Consider the following 22,267-nt stretch of genomic DNA (forward strand, 5'->3'; position numbering starts at 1 on the left):
CTAGCCTTTTATGCCTTGGAGGTGCTGGCCTGCCCGGCAGCCAGCGTTTTGTCTGAACGTGTATTCAGCACGGCAGGGGGCGTCATTACAGACAAACGCAGCCGCCTGTCTACAGCCAATGTGGACAAGCTGACGTTCATAAAAATGAACCAGGCATGGATCCCACAGGACCTGTCCGTCCCTTGTCCAGATTAGACATTAACTACCTCCCCATAACCATATATTATTGGACTCCAGGGCACTTCCTCATTCAATCCTATTTTTATTTTCATTTTACCATTATATTGCAAGGCTACCCAAAGTTGAATGAACCTCTCCTCTGCCTGTGTGCTAGGCCTAAATATATGCCAATGGATTGTTGCAGTGGTGGCTGACGTGAAGCCTCATTCTCTGCTATGACATGCAGACTGATTCTCTGGTGACATGAAGCCAGATTGTCTGTTACGGGACCTCTCTCCTCTGCCTGGGTGCTGGGCCTGAATTTATGACAATGGACTGTTGCAGTGGTGGCTGACGTGAAGCCTGATTCTCTGCTATGACATGCAGACTGATTCTCTGCTGACATGAAGCCAGATCCTCTGTTACGGGACCTCTCTCCTCTGCCTGGGTGCTGGGCCTAAATTTATGAAAATGGACTGTTGCAGTGGTGGGTGACGTGAAGCCTCATTCTCTGCTATGACATGCAGACTGATTCTCTGCTGACATGAAGCCAGATTGTCTGTTACGGGACCTCTCTCCTCTGCCTGGGTGCTGGGCCTAAATATCTGACAATGGACTGTTGCATTGGTGGCTGACGTGAAGCCTGATTCTCTGCTATGATATGAAGACTGATTCTCTGCTGACATGAAGCCAGATTGTCTGTTACGGGACCTCTCTCCTCTGCCTGTGTGCTAGGCCTAAATATATGCCAATGGATTGTTGCAGTGGTGGCTGACGTGAAGCCTGATTCTCTGCTATGACATGCAGACTGATTCTCTGGTGACATGAAGCCAGATCCTCTGTTACGGGACCTCTCTCCTCTGCCTGGGTGCTGGGCCTAAATTTATGAAAATGGACTGTTGCAGTGGTGGGTGACGTGAAGCCTGATTCTCTGCTATGACATGCAGACTGATTCTCTGGTGACATGAAGCCAGATCCTCTGTTACGGGACCTCTCTCCTCTGCCTGGGTGCTGGGCCTAAATTTATGAAAATGGACTGTTGCAGTGGTGGGTGACGTGAAGCCTCATTCTCTGCTATGACATGCAGACTGATTCTCTGCTGACATGAAGCCAGATTGTCTGTTACGGGACCTCTCTCCTCTGCCTGGGTGCTGGGCCTGAATTTATGACAATGGACTGTTGCAGTGGTGGCTGACGTGAAGCCTGATTCTCTGCTATGATATGAAGACTGATTCTCTGCTGACATGAAGCCAGATTGTCTGTTACGGGACCTCTCTCCTCTGCCTGGGTGCCGGGGCCTAAATATCTGAGAATGGACTGTTCCAGTGGTGGGTAACGGGAAGCCAGATTCTCTGCTATGATATGAAGACTGATTCTCTGCTGACATGAAGCCAGATTGTCTGTTACGGGACCTCTCTCCTCTGCCTGGGTGCTGGGCCTAAATATATGCCAATGGACTGTTGCAGTGGTGGCTGACGTGAAGCCTCATTCTCTGCTATGACATGCAGACTAATTCTCTGCTGACATGAAGACAGATTCTCTGTTACGGGACCTCTCTCCTCTGCCTGGGTGCTGGGCCTAAATATCTGACAATGGACTGTTGCATTGGTGGCTGACGTGAAGCCTGATTCTCTGCTATGATATGAAGACTGATTCTCTGCTGACATGAAGCCAGATTGTCTGTTACGGGACCTCTCTCCTCTGCCTGTGTGCTAGGCCTAAATATATGCCAATGGATTGTTGCAGTGGTGGCTGACGTGAAGCCTGATTCTCTGCTATGACATGCAGACTGATTCTCTGGTGACATGAAGCCAGATCCTCTGTTACGGGACCTCTCTCCTCTGCCTGGGTGCTGGGCCTAAATTTATGAAAATGGACTGTTGCAGTGGTGGGTGACGTGAAGCCTGATTCTCTGCTATGACATGCAGACTGATTCTCTGGTGACATGAAGCCAGATCCTCTGTTACGGGACCTCTCTCCTCTGCCTGGGTGCTGGGCCTAAATTTATGAAAATGGACTGTTGCAGTGGTGGGTGACGTGAAGCCTCATTCTCTGCTATGACATGCAGACTGATTCTCTGCTGACATGAAGCCAGATTGTCTGTTACGGGACCTCTCTCCTCTGCCTGGGTGCTGGGCCTGAATTTATGACAATGGACTGTTGCAGTGGTGGCTGACGTGAAGCCTGATTCTCTGCTATGATATGAAGACTGATTCTCTGCTGACATGAAGCCAGATTGTCTGTTACGGGACCTCTCTCCTCTGCCTGGGTGCCGGGGCCTAAATATCTGAGAATGGACTGTTCCAGTGGTGGGTAACGGGAAGCCAGATTCTCTGCTATGATATGAAGACTGATTCTCTGCTGACATGAAGCCAGATTGTCTGTTACGGGACCTCTCTCCTCTGCCTGGGTGCTGGGCCTAAATATATGCCAATGGACTGTTGCAGTGGTGGCTGACGTGAAGCCTCATTCTCTGCTATGACATGCAGACTAATTCTCTGCTGACATGAAGACAGATTCTCTGTTACGGGACCTCTCTCCTCTGCCTGGGTGCCGGGGCCTAAATATCTGAGAATGGACTGTTCCAGTGGTGGGTGACGGGAAGCCAGATTCTCTGCTATGGAACCTCTCTCCAATTGATTTTGGTTAATTTTTATTTATTTAATTTTTATTTTAATTCATTTCCCTATCCACATTTGTTTGCAGGGGATTTACCTACATGTTGCTGCCTTTTGCAGCCCTCTAGCTCTTTCCTGGGCTGTTTTACAGCCTTTTTAGTGCCGAAAAGTTCGGGTCCCCATTGACTTCAATGGGGTTCGGGTTCGGGACGAAGTTCGGATCGGGTTCGGATCCCGAACCCGAACATTTCCGGGATGTTCGGCCGAACTTCTCGAACCCGAACATCCAGGTGTTCGCTCAACTCTACGTATGAGGGCTTGGTTTTTGCGGGCCAAGTTGTAATTTCTAATGCCACCATTTTATATGGCATACAATGTAGAGGGAAGCTGGAAAATAATTCCAAATGGGGTGGCATTGGAAAAAACTGCAAATCCGCCACAGTTATTTTTACGGCGTTCACTATGCAGTAAAACTCCCTTGTGTTCTTCATTCTCTAGGTCTGTACAATTATGACGATACCGCACTTTTAATTCTGGAAAAAAAAACTTTTGGAAAAATGTTTTTTTTTTTCTTGTCATTGCTATTCTGGCCGCCATAACTTTTAGTTATGTCTACAGAGATGTGTTTTTGCAAGAAGATCTGTAGTTTTTGCTAATATCATTTTGGGGTGTGTATGACTTTTTGATCAATTTTTATTAAATTTTTTTATGAAAAAACTGCAAATCGGTAATTTTTTTTGATTTGTATTTTTTATTTTTGCCATTTCCCATATGGAATAATAATTTTATTTTAATAGTATGAGTGTTTCTTTGCAGCAGCAATGCCCTTGATGTTTTTTTTTTTATTGTTTATTTTATTTTGATCTTGGGGATAGGGGGGTGATTTTAATTGTTATATTAGAATTTTTATCAGATTGCAATTTGTATAGAATAATGGAATTTGCTCCACTATCCTATACAGAAATTGCTATATTACAATTCAGTACGGTCACCCGCTGGCCAGAATTGTAATATACAAGTAATGAGCCTGGAAGTCTAGTACAGGCTCAGACTCATTACGTGTATAGAATGCTTTTCCTGATCACTGCTCGGGGGAAGTGGTCCTGCCTGTGAAGCACGCTTCTGGGTTTCCAGCTTCTCAGTGGTCACATTTGACCAAGGCATCTAAGGGGTTAAATGTCCGCGATCTGCAGTATGAAACAGCAGGCACCCGCTACCTATGGAGCTGGCTTTGCTCCATAGTGGGTGGCATTTTTAAATATCTAACATTTGTTGTACATATACGGTGGATGTCAGGAAGGAGTTAACCATGCTCCATAACTATTAGGCCTCATGCACACGACCGTTGTGTGCATCCGTGGCCGTTGTGCCGTTTTCCGTTTTTTTTCACGGACCCATTGACTTTCAATGGGTCCGTGGAAAAATCGGAAAATGCACCGTTTGGCAGCCGCATCCGTGAGCCGTGTTTCCTGGCCGTGAAAAAAATATGACCTGTCCTATTTTTTTCACGGCCAACGGTTCACGGGCCCATTCAAGTCAATGGGTCCGTGAAAGAACACGGATGCACACAAGATTGGCATCCGTGTCCGTGATCCGTGGCCGTAGGTTTTAGTTTCATACAGACGGATCCGAAGATCCGTCTGCATAAAAGCTTTTTCTGATCTAAGTTTTCACTTCGTGAAAACTCATTTCCGACAGTATATTCTAACACAGAAGCGTTCCCATGGTGATGGGGACGCTTCTAGTTAGAATACACTGCAAACTTTGTACAAGACTGCCCCCTGCTGCCTGGCAGCACCCGATCTCTTACAGGGGGATATGATAGTACAATTAACCCCATCATATCCCCCTGTAAGAGATCAGGGCTGCCAGGCAGCAGGGGGCAGACCCCCCCCCCCCTCCCCAGTTTGAATATCATTGTGCGGCCCCCCCCCCCTCCCCTGTTGTTAACTCGTTGGTGGCCAGTGTGCGCACCCCCCTCCCTCCCTCCCTCTATTGTTTTAATACATTGGGGCCAGTGTGCGCGCCCCCCCCCCCAACCCCCCCTCCCTCCCTCTATTGTTTTAATACATTGGGGCCAGTGTGCGCGCGCCCCCCCCAACCCCCCCTCCCTCCCTCTATTGTTTTAATACATTGGGGCCAGTGTGCGCACCCCCCCAACCCCCCCCCCCCCCTCCCTCCCTCTATTGTAATCATCATCGGTGGCAGCGGAGTAGAAGATTTTCATACTTACCTGCTTCTTGCTGCTGCGATGTCTGCGTCCGGCCGGGAGCTCCTCCTACTGGTAAGTGACAGGTCTGTGCGGCGCATTGCTGTCACTTACCAGTAGGAGGAGCTCCCGGCCGGACGCAGACATCGCAGCAGCAAGAAGCAGGTAAGTATGAAAATCTTCTACTCCGCTGCCACCGATGATGATTACAATAGAGGGAGGGAGGGGGGGGGGGTTGGGGGGGTGCGCACACTGGCCCCAATGTATTAAAACAATAGAGAGAGGGAGGGAGGGGGGGTTGGGGGGGCGCGCGCACACTGGCCCCAATGTATTAAAACAATAGAGGGAGGGAGGGGGGGGGGGTTGGGGGGGCGCGCGCACACTGGCCCCAATGTATTAAAATAATAGAGGGGGGGTTGGGGGGCGCGCGCACACTGGCCCCAATGTATTAAAACAATAGAGGGAGGGAGGGGGGTGCGCACACTGGCCACCAACGAGTTAACAACAGGGGAGGGGGGGCCCACTGGCCACCAATGAGTTAAAAACAGGGGGGGGGGGGGTCTGCCCCCTGCTGCCTGGCAGCACCTGCCAGGCAGCAGGGGGCAGTCATGTACACAGTTTTTTTGTATATTCTAACCTGAAGCGTCTCCATCACCATGGGAACGCCTCTGTGTTAGAATATACTGTCGGAAATGAGTTTCACGATGTAGCTCATATCCGACAGTATATTCTAACATAGAGGCGTTCCCATGGTGATGGGGACGCTACAAGTTAAAATATACCATCGGATTGGAGAAAACTCCAATCCGATGGTATAACAGAACTCCAGACTTTACATTGAAAGTCAATGGGGACGGATCCGTTTGAAATGGCACCATATTGTGTCAACATCAAACGGATCCGTCCCCATTGACTTGCATTGTAATTCAGGACGGATCCGTTTGGCTCCGCACGGCCAGGCGGACACCAAAATGACTTTTTTTTCATGTCCGTGGATCCTCCAAAAATCAAGGAAGACCCACGGACGGAAAAACGGTCACGGATCACGGACCCACGGACCCCGTTTTTGCGGGCCGTGAAAAAAAACTGTCGTGTGCATGAGGCCTTTGATTGTTCTTTTCCACTGTGTAGATATCTAAGGAGCGTATCCTGTCGATATGCCATAAATGTGTATATTTAGATACTTTTTTCACGAATACTAGGATGGAAATGAGTTGCCCCTGACATTAAAAGTTGTGATTATTCTGAATCATCAGAGTGTGAATGGATTTTGCTTGGAGACTTTCTCAGGAACAAGTCTGCTTATAACAGGTGATTTTTTTAAATTTTTTTTTATAAGAGCTCGTTCACACGAATGTATTTTTGTCAATGTCCGTTCCATTTTTTTTTTTAGGCCTGTATGCGGAACCATTCACTTTAATGAAGCCACAAAAAAACTGAAATTACTCTGTGTGCATTCAGTGTCCACATGTCCGGACCCATTAACTCCAATGGGGCTGTGCACATGAGCAGTGATCTTCATGCATCACTTGTGCATTGCATGAAAATCGCAGCAAGCTCTATATTGTGCGTTTTTCACGCAAAGCAGGCCCCATAGAAGTGAATGGGGCTGCGTGAAAATCGCAAGCATCCGCAAGCAAGTGCGGATGAGGTGCGATTTTTCACGCATGGTTGCTAGGAGACGATCGGGATGGGTACCCGATCTTTATTATTTTTCCTTATAACATGGTTAGAAGGGAAAATAATAGCATTCTTAATACAGGATGCTAAGTAAATTAGGGATGGAAGGGTTAAAAAAATAAATAAAATTTAACTCACCTCATCCACTTGTTCGCGAAGCCCGGCTCGTCTTCATTCTTCTTCTTTGAGGACCTGGGAGGAAAAGGACCTTTTGGTGACCTCACTGTGCTCATCACATGGTCCATCACCATAGTGATGGACCATATGATAATCGCAGTGACATCATCAAAGGTCCTTTAGCCAGGTCCTGAAGAAAGTAGAAAGAAGAGGAGATCCGCTACGCGATCAAGTGGATGGGGTGAGTTAAATTTGTTTATTATTTTTAACCCCTCAATGGACATTTTACTAAGCATTCTGTATTAACAATGCTATTATTTTCCCTTATAACCATGTTATAAGGGAAAATAATAAAATCTACACAACACTGAGCCCAAACCCGAACTTCTGTGAAGAAGTCTGGGTTCGGGTCTGGGTACCAAACATGGCGATTTTTCTCATTCGCATGCAAAACGCATTAAAACGCTTTGCACTTGCGCGGAAAAATCGATTTATTACAATTGATGTCACTAAATGGTGTAAATTATAAATCAAATCTACACCAGGTTGTAACTGGCACAATTTGATTCTCTGCACACGACCAGAGAGAAGAGGTGTGAGCCTCTTAATAAATTCAGCCTGTTTTGCTCCAGTGGACTTTAGACTGCGGCTGCCCCACGGACGGTGTTCGTGCATTGCGGCCCTCAATTTGTGGGCCGCAGCATGACCACGTGGCGCACTTGTTTGTGTGCAGGAGGCCTTAGTCAATTTTGCCCCTTAGTATTTTTTACTGATATCAACAGTACACCAGGTGTCGATCAGTCAGTTGACATAAGTAGAAATGGCTAAAGTTTTATTTCCTCTAGGTAGGCAAATCATTTATTAATATAAAACATACAGAATCAGTAAAACTTTAAAGAATTGTGTCACTTCAGCAATGTATTGTTATTATTCATATTGCTTCCTTTGCTGCTCGCTTTCATGGTTATGACCCTGTAATCCATCGGTGGTTGTTGTGCTTGCAAACCATAGGAAAAAGCGCCAACTTCACTGGTGGCCGGGATCGTGTGAGCACACAGAGGCTGGTGCTTTTTCCTATATTGTGCAAACACTGCCACCGCTGCTGGTTTGCAGGCTGGTCGTAACCATGGAAATGAGCAGTGTATAATGTAATGGAAAAACTAATCCAGCCAGCAAAGAAGGCAATATGGATAATCTCAATACATTAGTAAGTGTCTTGTATTAACTTTCTCTACAAGCTATTTGCTGAAGTGACGCAACCCCTTTAAGTCCTCTTTACATTGCTTGATATTCAGATATCATATTCAGATTATCGCTTTCAAGCGTTTGGTAGGTGCCACCTAATACCCATGTAATAGAATTGATCATGAGGTCACCTAAATCATTGTTTGCCGGCAGCAGATCGTGGTGTCTAAACAGCACTGTATGACGACATGCGATGGCATTAGCAATCTGCATGTAAATGCAACGGTCACCTTCACCGACAAGCAAGCAATTGTCAGGAAGGAACGCTTGCTTCCTGACAATCACTTGTTACCTTTGCAGCAGGCATTCCATTATTCTGTTCCTACAGAGGAGCACAATATTGGAATTGCCGTAACTGGTATAGCCAGACATTGCCGCCATCACTATAATAGGGTCCATCGAGTTTCCAGCATAAATACTGGCTTTCTGCCAGAAAAATACTGCTGCATGCATGTATGATTTGAAATCCATATTGGACAGATTTTACAAATGGCAGCGTCTTTTACTTGTTACAGTTTGGGACTTTCAAAAGTACAACTCTTAAAAAAATGTAAAGTTTTATCTGTCTACCCAAATCTCATGGGAAAAAAAAAAAAACATCGACCAATCTGTAATAATCTGTTTTTAACCAAAAACTAAGATTTTTGTATTTGTCTGCATTTCTGCACCAAATTTTGATTCAGATTTTGATGTGGTTTTGTCCTGATCTCACCCTTTACATTGCGAAAGGTAAAATCTGCACAAAAAATCTGAAGAAACTGACATGCTGTGGATTTCATCTAAACAGCAGGTCAATGTCCGCATGGAAAAATACTGCAAAGTATACATAAGATTTGTCAAATCTCATTCACTTTGCAGGTATTGTATTACGCTGCAGTTATTCCACACAGAAATCTGTGCGGAAACAACAAATGTGATACACAACATCTGATGATACCCTTAGGGCTTATGCACACGACTGTATGTATTTTGCGGTCCACGAAAACAGATCTGCAAAAAATACGGATGACGTCTGTGTGCATTGCTTATTTTGTGGAACAGAACAGCTGGCCCCAAATAGAACAGTCCTATCTTTGACAATAATGCGGACGATAATAGGACATGTTCTATTTTTTTGCAGAACAGACATACGGAAACAGAATGCACACAGATTAACTTCCGTTTCATTGCTGACCCATTTAAATGAACAGTTCCATATATGGTCCGCAAAGAAAACTGAATGGAAACTAAAGAAAATACGTTTGTGTGCATGATCCCTTAGGCTGCATTTACACATTCAGGTTTCCTGAAGCAAAACCAGGAGTAAGTTGATAAAAGAAGTAAAGTCGGGTCCTTCCTTAAGGGTCCATTCACACTTCCGTTGTTTCTTTCCTGATCTCTCCCGTTTTTTGCTGAACAGATCTGGACCAGATCTGGACCCATTTATTTTCAATGGGTCCTGAAAAAAAAATCTGACATTGTGCTGTCCGTTTTTTTTCAGGACCCATTGAAAATGAATGGGTCCAGATCTGGTCCAGATCTGTTCAGCAAAAAACGGAACAGATCAGGAAACAAACAACGGACGTGTGAATGGACCCTTATACTTACTCTCCCTTTATGATCCACTCCTGGTTTAGGCATTAAAAAAAAAACTGCATTAGAAACCTGATTGTGGAAACCCAGCCATAAAGTTGATGTATACTTGAGAGGGACAAAAAGCTTTCTTTACCAAATTTATTTTAGATTCTGATCAACTCTAGGTTCAGATCACGTTTTTATCTTCAGTTTGACTTATACAAAAAAGTATACGTAAAACAGATGCATATGTCACCATAGAGTACCATTGTAAAAAAAAAATTTGATATGTTAACATATACTTTTTTTTCTCTCTGGACTTTGCAGTGTGGTAAAGCATAGTGCACTACACTTCCTGCAGAGTCCAGCAAAATATGTATATGCTTTTATAATGGTGATGGATGCAGCTGTATGGCATCTGTCTCAGGCAGCATGTATTTTTTGTATATGTTAAATGTAGGACAAAAATGTGATCTGAAAGCAGACAAACCTGTTGAAAACCAGTGAAAAGAAAGAAACACTGCTGCAAATAATATCTGTCTGTAAGCTAAGAGACATTACTGCTGTATGTGTAATCATATGTTGTGCTTGTGAATAAAGCTGTAATGAATATTAGCTTTCTAAACAGATCTCAGTGTGGTGAAGCTACAGTACATAGTGATATGTTATTGCTAGCACACAACTCTTGGACAGGGCTCTGCCCTCAGCTTGCTGTCTAGACTGTTAATCAAGGGGAGAGCGGAGTGTGCAGAGCACAGGGGGTGTTACAAAGCAGTGCCCAAACGATTCAGCCCTGCATCCTGGTGCTCAGACCTCTCATTTGCTTCTGAATAAAAATGCAGATATCTCAGCAGCTGTTTATCATAAAGACAAAAGAAAGGTATTGATTTAATCAGCACGATGAGTCCTACCATTCAGTAGGTCTGGATTAATATGGTTGATCCTTGTGCCAGAGGCTCTCTAATAGCCAAGACTCTTCCTAGAGTAATCAAGAGAAATGGGCCTTGGTAAGAGAGGTGACCAAAAATCCAATGGTGCCTATTGCTGAGATCCAAAGATCTTCTGTGCAGATGGAAGAAACTTGCAGAACGTCAACCATCTCTGCAGCATTCCACCAATGTTGGCTTTATAGTAGAGAATTGAGAAAGAAGCCTCTCCTAAGTAAAATACACATAAAAGATTGCAAAAAAAAAAAAAAAAAGCAACTAAAGGACAGAGAGAAACAAATTTCTATGGTCTGACAAAACCAAGATTGAATGTTTTGGCCTCAATTCTAAGTGTCATGTTTGGAGGAAACCAGGCACTGCCCAATACCATCTCTACTGTGAAGCATGGTGATAGCAGCATCATGCTGTAATTGTGTTTTTCAGTGGCTGGGACAGGGAGAATGTTCAAAGTTGAGTGAAAGCTCATTGGAGCGAAGAGATATTTTAATGAAAACCTGATGCAGTATGTCTGTACCTTAGACTGGGCTGAAGATTTGCTTGGCTTGAGTGTCCCTGAGAGGCCCAATCTCCAATTGAACATATGTAGAGAGACCCGGAAACTGCTGTCTACCAAAGGTTCCCATCCAACCTGAAAGAGCTTTAGAGGATCTGCAGAGAAGAATGGAAGAAAATCCCCAAATTCAGATGTGCAAACCTTGTGGCATCATACCCGAGAAGACTGGAGGCTGCAGTCGCTGCCAAAGGTGCTTCAACTAAGTCCTGAGTAAAATGATCAAATATTTTGAACATTCTGTTTTCATTATGGGGTATTGAGTGCAAAATGATGGGGAAAATTAGAACGTTTTGTTTTATTTTAGTACAAGACTTAAACATAACAAAATGTGAAAAAGGTGAAAGGGTCAAAAAAATGCATCCTCAAACTGTGGCCCTCCAGCTGTTGTAAAACTACAACTCTCACAATGCTCTTCTGTAGGCTGATACCTGTAGGCTGTTCGGGCATGTTGGGAGTTGTCGTTTTGCAAAAGCTGAAGGGCCGCAGTTTGAGGATGCCTGGTCTAAAGGCTTTCCAAAAGCACAATATACCTAATAAAATCTACCAAGGTGGATACAAAAATCATATTAACCCACATAAATGGTGAAAACTGTATGGGCACCAGCTGTGTGAACTCTGTCCAGTGGCGCGGTGCGCCCTGCACTGTGGTCCCATTGACTTCAAGTCAATGGGTCTGCGATCCGCAAAATACAGTAAATGATAGGACATGTTCTGTCTTTTGCGGTGCGGAGGCATGTACCTAATCCGTTCCTCTGCTCCACAAAAGATAGTACTTTCTATCTTTTGTGGATCGCGGACCCATTCAAGTCAACGGGTCCACACCGCAGCATCGAGTTCACATGGCCCATATGGTTCAGTGAATGACCCCTAAGAATGAATAAAACAAAACCACAACATGCTAGCAACAATGTGATGTCAAATAAAACAATATAAACCGGCCAAGGAATAAAAAAGAATTTAGCATAATTTGACATCCATACTGACCAAGCTGCTGGTGTGTTGAGATAAAGCAGCAGAAAATGTATAATGGAGATGGAAAAGCAAGTGGAATATGCTCAAAATGCTGTGGACTGTATTCCACGCATATCACAGGTACAGCATGTGACTTTGTTAGGAATTCTGATCATCATTTCTAACCTGTTCCCACACAGCACCGGAATATGTTTCTCTATTGGAGTCATTTATCAAACTGGTGTAAAGTGGAACTGGCTTAGTGTCCCATAGCATTCAATCAGATTCAACTTTCATTTTCCAAAGGAAAAATGAAAGGTGGAATCTGATTGGGTGCTATCTCATACATAAATTGCACTTGCAACTATTTAGCATCTGATTAGTTATGCAGATTCTGATTGTTACTGTTGTGCTCCTGGACAGTAGAAGATTGGAAACGGGTGATTTGGAGCAATGAGACGAAAGTCAATAGATTGGGCTCTGATTGGTGCAAATTGGTCTGGAACAACAAACAGTGGAAAAGGGGGCTAACAGATCGGGAAATTGAAGGAACTGTCAAGTTCTGTGAAGGAAGCCTGTTGATATGGGGTTGTTTGATAGCCAAAGGTGTTGGATACTTGACCAAGATCCGTGGTGGTCTCATTGCTGGGCTATATCTGAGTATCGTACAAGACAAGTTACTTCATACACTTGAGTACTACGGGTATGAAAAGGACGAAATGGTTCAATGGCAATGAAGTAGAGGTGCTTAATAATTAATAACAATTACTGTATATTCATACAAGGTTTGCTTGTGACTTATTTTACTACCCAAAGTTGCACTGAAAATTATAATCAATTTATTCAGCCTTTAATAACTACTGTATTGTAAGTATATATATTTTACATATACATAAAAAACATTTGTTTTACAGCAGTCCTGTTGTTCAAAATGTACAGGAAAATCAGGGTTTTAGCACTTAAAGGGATTAAGCAATGATTAATGTAAAAAAATAAAATACATCATATAGTACATGACTCTTTCTAGCTAGAACCAGCCCTGTACCTTACATGGGTGCAGGGCTTTCCCCATTCAGTTCTTCTATTGCTCTTCAGGCTGGCAGCTCAGGTGGCATGTCCCTTCTGCTGCAGGCCAGGGAGCGTGTACTTTCTACTGTAGCTCTCTCCCTTTAATAGCTTCTAACGGTAGATGTGGCTTGTGGCAGTTAAAACATGTGACTGTCTCAGTACCTGGACATGCACATTATTATGCAGGTTAAATATCAGGGGGCACCATTGTACTGGAGTAGAGAAAATAATTAACAATTGGAGCATTTTTGTCACATAATGTAAATTATAAATGTAACTAGTTTTTAATGCAAAATTATATTAAAATAGAATTTAGTGGGGGCACAACTCGTTTAATAGAGAAGGATCAACATTGATGGTGTTTTTCCATGTACCATTTTGTTTTAAATATTGCTTAATCTAATGTAACTATATATATATATATATATATATATACACACACACATATTAATGTAGTTTTTTTTTAATGCTTAAAGAAAGAAGAGGGCAGCGGTGAGAAGCGTCCACGGGGGCGTCCAAGAAAATGGGTAAGAATTTATTAATTTACTCTGTATTGCCAAACGTCAATCATTATGGAGACATTAGGAGAACTCTCTAACAGCTATTCAATATGTACAGCTGGTTGTAAAATGTCATCTGTTTTAGGGCTCATGCAAATGACCGTATTCGCAATAAATATGTATGACATCCTTGTGCATTCCGTATTTTGTGAAACGGAACAGCTGGCCGCATTACGTACATGTTATATATTTTTGCGGAAAGGAAATACGGAAAGGGAATGCACACTAAGTAGCTTCAGTTTTTTTTGCGAACCCATTGAAATGAATGGTTCTGTATACAGTCCGCAAAAAATCCCAGAATGGACATGGAAACAAAATACGTTTGTGTGCATGAGCCCTTATTCTGCTACAACTGGGACAAAATGCTAATGAGATAATTTATTATGAGGGTAATTTTTTAACCCCTTATTGACCACCCATACGCCATTTTTATGGCGGTAACTAAGGGGCCTTAGGCTGGGCCGCGGCTTTTTTATGGCGGCCCAGTCTAAGCTGAGAGCCCCGGGCCTGCTCTAACAGCCCAGACTGGCAGGAGTGCCTATCCGGGCTGTTCAACATTTAACATGCCGCGGGCAATGGCGCCTACTGCATGTGAAGTGCTGACAGAGGGAGCGGACTCCCTCTGTCTCCCATCGGCACCCCGCAAATGCGATCGCAGGGTGGCGATGTGTGTGTGTAAAAGCTGACAGAATTGCTAATTTATTTTTAGTTGCCACCGGAAAAACGTAATAACAAGCGATCAAAAAGCGCCATTTACTCCAAAATGATACCAATGAAAAATACAAGTTGTCCCGCAAAAATCAAGCCCTCACACAACTCCATAGAAAAAAAAATAAAAAAGTTACGGGTCTTGGGAAGCGGCAATGCAAAAACATTTTTTTCTTTAAAAAAAAAGGGGGGTTTAATGCAAAAAAGTAGTAAAACGTAAAAAAACCTATATGTATTTGGTATCGCTGTAATCGTACTGACCCAGAGAATAAAGATATTATGTTATTTATACAGAAAAATAAATGCCGGAACATGTAGAACGTAAAAACGCAGTGGCAGTATTGCTGTTTTTCCCATTTCTCTCCCAGAAAGAGTTAATAAAAGTTCGGAAAGTCAATCCAGTTTTTGCTTGATTCTTTGTTGGTGTACATAGTTAAATCTAACACTTTTGTCTAGAAATGCTACTTCAGTTTTTTTTTACTCCACCCCCTACTTATTTGAATATGCAAAGTTTTTTTGTGACTTCTCAGTGAAAAATCTCAGTGATAAATCTGGCTTCAAACTACGGTAATTGACATAACGAACCACACCAACTTTTCAAAACTTGAGTGAGAGGTATAAAAATGCTAAATTTTGGTTCAAGTAACACCAGAATGTCAGAACATCCTTTTGTAGCGTCGGTTGTTTCACTGATATGGGCCAAAAACGCAGCATGAAGCATTTTGTCAGCTACATTCTGGCTATGAATGCCAGACTGGTGCACAAAGTGGACAAAAATGCCATCATTTCAAAATATTTGTTTCAAAAACGGACATGCTTAGTAAATTAATAGGTTGTGTTCACATTTACTTTGGAGGCAATGTTAGAAGCCTCAACTGCAGATTCTATAAAAAATGCTGTACACCATGCAAAAAAACCCGACCGTTACCAGTGAAGTCCATTGGGTGCCATTGGTGTCCATCATTTCAGAGATCTATCACTTGCGTTATTTCAGTTATGAGTGGAAGTCCCAGCGGTTTAATCCCCACAAATTAGACACTTATCACCTATCCAGTTTACCGGTAAATCCTGGAACAACCCAATTTGTAGGTTTATATTAAAGCATTTTTTGTCTAATGCAAAAAAACAAAGTAGAAAAAAAATAAAAAATCTAACTTTAAAGGGACTGTCCTAACTCGCGCTTTCCATGGTGACATGGGACTAATCCCTGGTACCAGGTGGCCGAGTTTACAGAGAACCTGAGCGGATTGGTGCTCCGCTGTTTCTGTAAGTCCCACTATCGTAAATGGGAGCTATACTGCTTCTGTACCTCTGGGAGTTATGGAAGCAGCTTATCTTCTTCTGCCACACTGCTTTTGTAGCTCCTGTTCAATACAGTGGGAGATATAGCCAACTTGACTGTTTCCATAAACCTTGCCACCTGGGTCCGGCACTTATTGCCATCTTTCCGTGGAAACAGCAAGATGAAACAACCCCTTTAAGTTGAATAAACACAACACTTCAGCATTAAAGGGGTTTTCCCATCATATACAGTGGATATAAAAAGTCTACACACCCCTGTTAAAATGTCAGGTTTCTGTAAAAAAAATAAAAAATTATACAAAGATAAATCATTTCTGAACTTTTTCCACCTTTTAATGTGACCTATAAACTGTACCACTCAATTGAAAAACAAACTGAAATCTTTTAGGTAGAGGGAAGAAAAAATATAAAAATAAAATAATATGGTTGCATAAGTGTGCACACCCTTAAACTAATACTTTTGTCGAAGCACCTTTTGATTTTATTACAACACTCTTTTTGGGTATGAGTCTATCAGAATGGCACATTTTGACTTGGCAAGATTTGCCCACTCTTCTTTGCAAAAACACTCCAAATCTGTCAGATTGTGAGGGCATCTCCTGTGCACAATTCTCTTCAGATCACCCCACAGATTTTCAATCTGATTCAGGTCTGGGCTCTGGCTGGGCCATTCCAAAACAAATCTTCTTCTGGTGAAGCCATTACTTTGTTGATTTGGATGTATCCTTTGGGTCGTTGTGATGCTGAAAGATGAAGTTCCTCTTCATGTTCAGCTTTCTAGCAGAAGCCTGAAGGTTTTGTGCCAATATTGACTGATATTTAGAACTGTTCATAATTCCCTCTAGCTTAACTAAGGCCCCAGTTCCAGCTGAAGAAAAACAGCCCCAAAGCATGATGCTGCCACCACCATGCTTCACTGTGGGTATGGTGTTCTTTTGGTGATGTGCAGTGTTGTTTTTGCGCCAAGCTTATCTTTTGGAATTATGGCCAAAAAGTTCAACCTTGGTTTCATCAGACCATAACACCTTTTCCTACATGCTTTTGGGAGACTTCAGATGTGTTTCTTGCAAAATGTAGTCTGGCTTGGATGTTTTTCTTTTTCGTTTCTTCGTAAGAAAAGGCTTTCGTCTTGCCACTCTACCCCATAGCCCAGACATATGAAGAATACGGGAGATTGTTGTCACATGTACCACACAGCCAGTACTTGGCAGATATTCCTGCAGCTCCCTTAGGCTGGGTTCACACTTGAGCGTTTTACGCGCGTTTTTGACGCGCATTTTTATGCGCGTTTTTGTAATAGTAGACGCGCGTTTGTGTGATTCACTACAGTGTCCTATGGCCACAAACGCCCCAAAAGTCGCTCATGTACTTTTTGGAGCGTCGGGCGTTTTACAGCGCGATCGTACGCGCTGTAAAACGCCCAAGTGTGAACCATTCCCATAGGGAATCATTGGTTTCTCCTTGTTGAGCGTTTTACAGCGCGTAGGAACGCGCTGTAAAACGCTCAGGTGTGAACCCAGCCTTAATGTTGCTGTAGGCCTCTTGGTAGCCTCCCAGACCAGTTTTCTTCTCGTCTTTTCATCAATTTTGGAGGGACCTCCGGTTCTTGGTAATGTCACTGTTGTGCCATATTTTCTCCACTTGATGATGACTGTCTTCATGGTATATCTAATGCCTTGGAATATCTTTTGGACCCTTCTCCTGACTGATACCTTTTAACAATGAGATCCCTCTGATGCTTTGGAACTTCTCTGGACCATGGCTTTTGCTTTGGGATGCGACTAAGAACATTTCAGGAAAGACCAACGAAGGCAGCTGAAGTTTTTTAGGGGTTAATCAGAGGCACTTTAAATGATGGCAGGTGTATGCTGACTCCTATTTAACATGATTTTGAATGTGATTGATTAATTCTGAACATAGCTACATCCCCAGTTATAACAGGGTGTGCACACTTATGCAACCATATTATTTTATTTTTATATTTTTTCTTCCCTCTACCTAAAAGATTTCAGTTTGTTTTTCAATTGAGTTGTACAGTTTATAGGTCACATTAAAGGTGGAAAAAGGTTCTCAAATGATTTATCTTGTCCCAATTTTTTACATCACAGAAACCAGGGGTGTGTAGACTTTTTATATCCACTGTACAATGTGGGCATATCGCTAGAATATGCCCCCATTGTCTGATAAGTGCAGGTCCCACCTCTGGGACCCAAACCTACAACGAGAACAGAGTGGGGAAATAAATTGAGGGTGCACTGCTCATGCGCAGCCACCCTCCATTAATTTCAATGGGGCCGCCGGAAATAGCTGAGCGCAGGCTCGGTTATTTCCGTCTGCCCCATAGAAATGAATGGGAGCAGGTGCGCTCCCATTAACTTGTACCCGGGGTCCTCCAGCCACAGCTCTCCCCGCTCCGTTCTCCTTGTAGGTGCGGGTCCCAGAGGTGGGACCCGCACCTATCAGACAATGGCGGCATATCCTAGCGATATGCTCCCATTGTAAGTGATGGGAATACCCCTTTAACATTGCCAGAAGTAAGCAGCAGCTTTGATTACAATTGTATACACAAGAAGTGCCAAAGATATTGAGAGACATTTATTGAGGCATTTATGCTACTTTTGTGACATAAAACAAAGTTGCAAATTATGGCACACATCATATGTGCACTATAATTTACAATTTTTTAAGCTTGTAGCCACTTTTCTAAAGTGGTGAAAAAAGTGGATGGGGCTTATTGGGAGGGGCGGGGCTTAGCCTGGCACCAGCTCCTGGCATCTGAGTCTTAATAAATATGGCGCATCCTACTCTAGCACACAAAGATCAAGACTGGCATATGGGAACGTTTGTCTTCATAAATGTCCCTCAATGTGTACATTAAACTTGTGAGCGCTACATTTTATTGCTGATAATTTAAAAAGGGGTTGTGCAAGTTTTAGATACTAACAACCTATCCTAAGGGCTGTTTCACACGAGCGAATGCCGTGCGTGTCGTCTGCAGCGTGAAAGAGAGCCAAGCCAAGCTCTGAATAGCAGAGACACGGAGCATTAACATGATTGATAATGCTCTTTGCCTCTCTGTGATCTTTTTGCTACAAAACACAGTGACAACTTTATCTCGCTGTGATTTTGTACTAGAAAGATCACAGAGGCAAAGAGCATTATCAATCATGTTAATGCTCTGTGCCTCTGCTGTCCGGAGCGGGGCTTGGCTGTTTTCTTTCACGCTGTAGATGACACTCTTGGCATCCGCTCGTGTGAAACAGGCCTAAGGATAGTTCACCAATACCAGGTCAGTGGCACCCTTACCGATCAACGGCTCTCAGCAGTCAATGGTGCTGGAAATAACAGCAGTTGTAGCTGGAAACAGAAAACTCTGTTAAGATTACTGTCGTTCAGCTCCCATTCTCGTTAACATATTTTTTTTTTGTGTGTGTGTGTGCTTACATATTTGTAAAGTGTATTTGGTTTATATAGTATCTACAAACCGGATTCCAAAAAAGTTGGGACACTAAACAAATTGTGAATAAAAACTGAATGCAATGATGTGGAGATGGCAAATGTCAATATTTTATTTGTAATAGAACGTAGATGGCAGATCAAACGTTTAATCCGAGTAAATGTATCATTTTAAAGGAAAAATACGTTGATTCAAATTTTCACGGTGTCAGCAAATCCCAAAAAAGTTGGGACAAGTAGCAATAAGAGGCTGGAAAAAGTAAACTTGAGCATAACGAAGAGCTGGAAGACCAATTAACACTAATTAGGTCAATTGGCAACATGATTGGGTATAAAAAGAGCTTCTCAGACTTAAACATTTTTTACTGAATGAAACTATGTACAGTCTTTAAAATTGCATTGAAAGTGAATATTAAATACATAACTTTCAGTTTGTTATTGGGCAGAATGTTGTATTATATTTACAAAGCTCTATTAAGTCGTTTTCTCTAATTTAAAAAATTCCTGTGCCTGCGTACTTGAAACATATCACAACAACAACAAAAAACCTCTAGTAAAGCAAATTCATAAACCTCTTTCCGCACTAACTTTCAAAGATGGTGCCCACTCAGAAGCTGAGCAGGTGCCATAGCAACCAGGTGCCTGCTGTTTTACAAAGAACACTTGGAGGTAATGTCTGATATCAGAGATTACGCCCATTTTGGACATTTAGCCCTCAGATGCGTGGTCAGTTGAGACCACAGCATCTGAGCAGTGTAAACCTGGGAGTGCCTCACTCATGGAGTCACGCTAATATCGAGGGAGCTGTTTGTTCACTGTGGTAGCCTCAAGCTCGCTAGAGACATCTATGCCTACCACAGAGATGTTCCTATGGAGTCATGCCTGTGACAGGGCTCCATTGGAACTTAAAACTCTGATAGGCTGCAATGGTAATTGAATGCAATGTATGGAAGAAGCTATCAGACAATCGCATGTTCAAATCCCCTAAGGGGACTTTATATAAAGCATATAAAAATCACACACACCTTTTTCCCCCATATTAAAAATAATAAAAAAATATCCTTGTCATTGCCACATCCCAAATCGTCTGTGCCATTAAAATATAAATGGATTTCTGCCATACAGAAACCAGTATATAAAAAAAAAAAAATCTAAATGGTCGATTTGCTGATTTTTCATCAGTTCAACTCCCCCAAAAATTTTATAAAATTTTATAAAAGTGTTCACAAAGGCAATAACACTTCTAAATGGTTTCAATATAAACTACAGTTCTGTCAAGCCGAATATGCACGTTTATAAGGGAGTTGTTCGGGAGTCAGTTGAGCTAGCTGTCGGCTGAACTGCTGTTGAATGTGTATGGCCTACTTGAAACAGTGGAACAAATATATGAATCCTGTCTAAAAAATGTACAGATAAAGTTCAGGCAGTCTGTAGATCATGGATGTCAAACTCATGGCCCTCCAGATGTTGCAAAACTACAACTCCAATCATTCCCTGATAGCTGTAGTATGCCCAGGCATGATGGGAGTTGTAGTTTTGCAACAGCTGGAGGGCCACGAGTTTGACATCCCTGCTGTAGATGCACCAGAAAGAGCATAATGGCTCACTTTGTGATAAATTTGGTGCATGGCTAGACAGTTTAGCTAAATTTACACAACTATTAGGTTGGTCACTCTGGGCCAATATTTTGGAACCTTTGTTGCATCTTAAAGCATGCTCCCAAGCTGGAAAACCAAAACAGGTGAGTCGCAGGGGATTATTCCTTCTGATATTTATTTAATAAATCTGTCTAAAATGAGATGATACGTTGTGCAACAAAAATGCGCAAAATATCAGCAATGCAATAGCATCAACAATAGTAAATATGCCCCAATCAGTCATCCCTGCCCTATGAGAATGAAACTGTGGTGCTTATAAGTAACAACAACTTAATTCACTTCTAGGGGACTGCCGGAGTGCTATGCTGTGATTAACAGTCCCATACAAGTTAGAAGTGAATGGAGTGGTGGCCACACTTACGCATAACCATTCCATTCTCATAGGGCGCTCTAGGACCTATCTTTTCATGACCACTGGTAGTTCAAGCAGTCATAAGCCTCATTCACACGTCAGTGTTTCATGGACGTGTGCTGTACGTGTTATCCACAGACAGCACACGTCCCCATTCATTTTAATGTGTGTATTCAGGCATCGGTGTTTTAGCCAAAGTCAGTATTGGACAGAACCGGGTATCAGAGTATCGAAAAAGTATCAAGACTTCAATACCTAATTCAACCCTACATCCAGTCCTGTGATACTGTTTTAAGACTGCTGCCTCTATATCTCGGATATGCCCCATTGTCTGATAGGTGCAGTTCCCAACTCTGGGACCCGCACCTATCCTTAAAACGAAGCCAGCAAAATGGTGACCGGCAGTGTCAGGTGAGGCCACCACTTTGCTGGCTTTGTTTCTATTAGCCTGCTGAAAATAGCTGTCGGCCCCATAGAAATGAATGGAAGGAGTGGCAAGCATTTCTCATTTCTAAATATTTTTGCGGGCCTATAGAAATGATTGTTTGTGGCCGCACCCAGCACTGCTGGCCACCAATTTCCTGACTTTGATTTAGGCTTTGTTTTAGGGAAAATATGGACATTTCCTAGTGAGTTTGAGTACAGTGTAGTACAGTGTGTTGGAAGTTATGGAAACAGCAGCACGCCAACTCTAATGGCATATAGACTATAGAGAGTCATATATTCTATACATTTAAGGCACAGTATTCTGTTCCCTGGGCAAAACTATATTGTAGAGAAAACAGATTTGTTTTTAACACCCTGTTCTACCTGTATAGCAAATAACATTTTGTGGAATGTTTAGTCATTTATATAATATTTGGTTACAGTATTTGGTTGTAGCTATGCAGATTTGTGATTTGAGCTTTAGCATATAGGCCATACATCACCTTCCTGGTTGGCTTTGCTGGCACATTGTCACATTCTTGTGGGTTAGAGGAATTCATTGTTCTTGTTTGAACTGATAAGAACAAAAAAGGGTTTTCTGCCTGAGACCTTGGGAAAGGCTGAGGGGGTGGAATGTTGACATGGATCAGCAGGGCTGCACTTTCCCAAGCTTTTCACTCTGCATTATGCTATAGATCCGAACT

At 42.7% G+C, this 22,267-nt stretch overlaps 1 protein-coding gene across 1 annotated transcript in view; it reads left to right on the forward strand.

Moving 5' to 3' along the window:
- The window catches only part of HMGA2 (high mobility group AT-hook 2), a 65,985-nt gene extending 50,135 nt beyond the window's left edge, over window positions 1-15,850 (forward strand). Inside the window, exons 3-4 of the mRNA XM_044277211.1 lie at window positions 13,578-13,628; window positions 15,731-15,850. Coding sequence (XP_044133146.1) covers window positions 13,578-13,628; window positions 15,731-15,850 — 171 coding nt within the window. The remainder of the gene's footprint in view (window positions 1-13,577; window positions 13,629-15,730) is intronic.
- The last annotated feature ends 6,417 nt before the right edge of the window (window positions 15,851-22,267 follow it).

This window comes from Bufo gargarizans, chromosome 2 (genome assembly GCF_014858855.1).
Source record: "Bufo gargarizans isolate SCDJY-AF-19 chromosome 2, ASM1485885v1, whole genome shotgun sequence".
In the NCBI taxonomy this organism is placed as follows: Eukaryota; Metazoa; Chordata; class Amphibia; order Anura; family Bufonidae; genus Bufo; species Bufo gargarizans.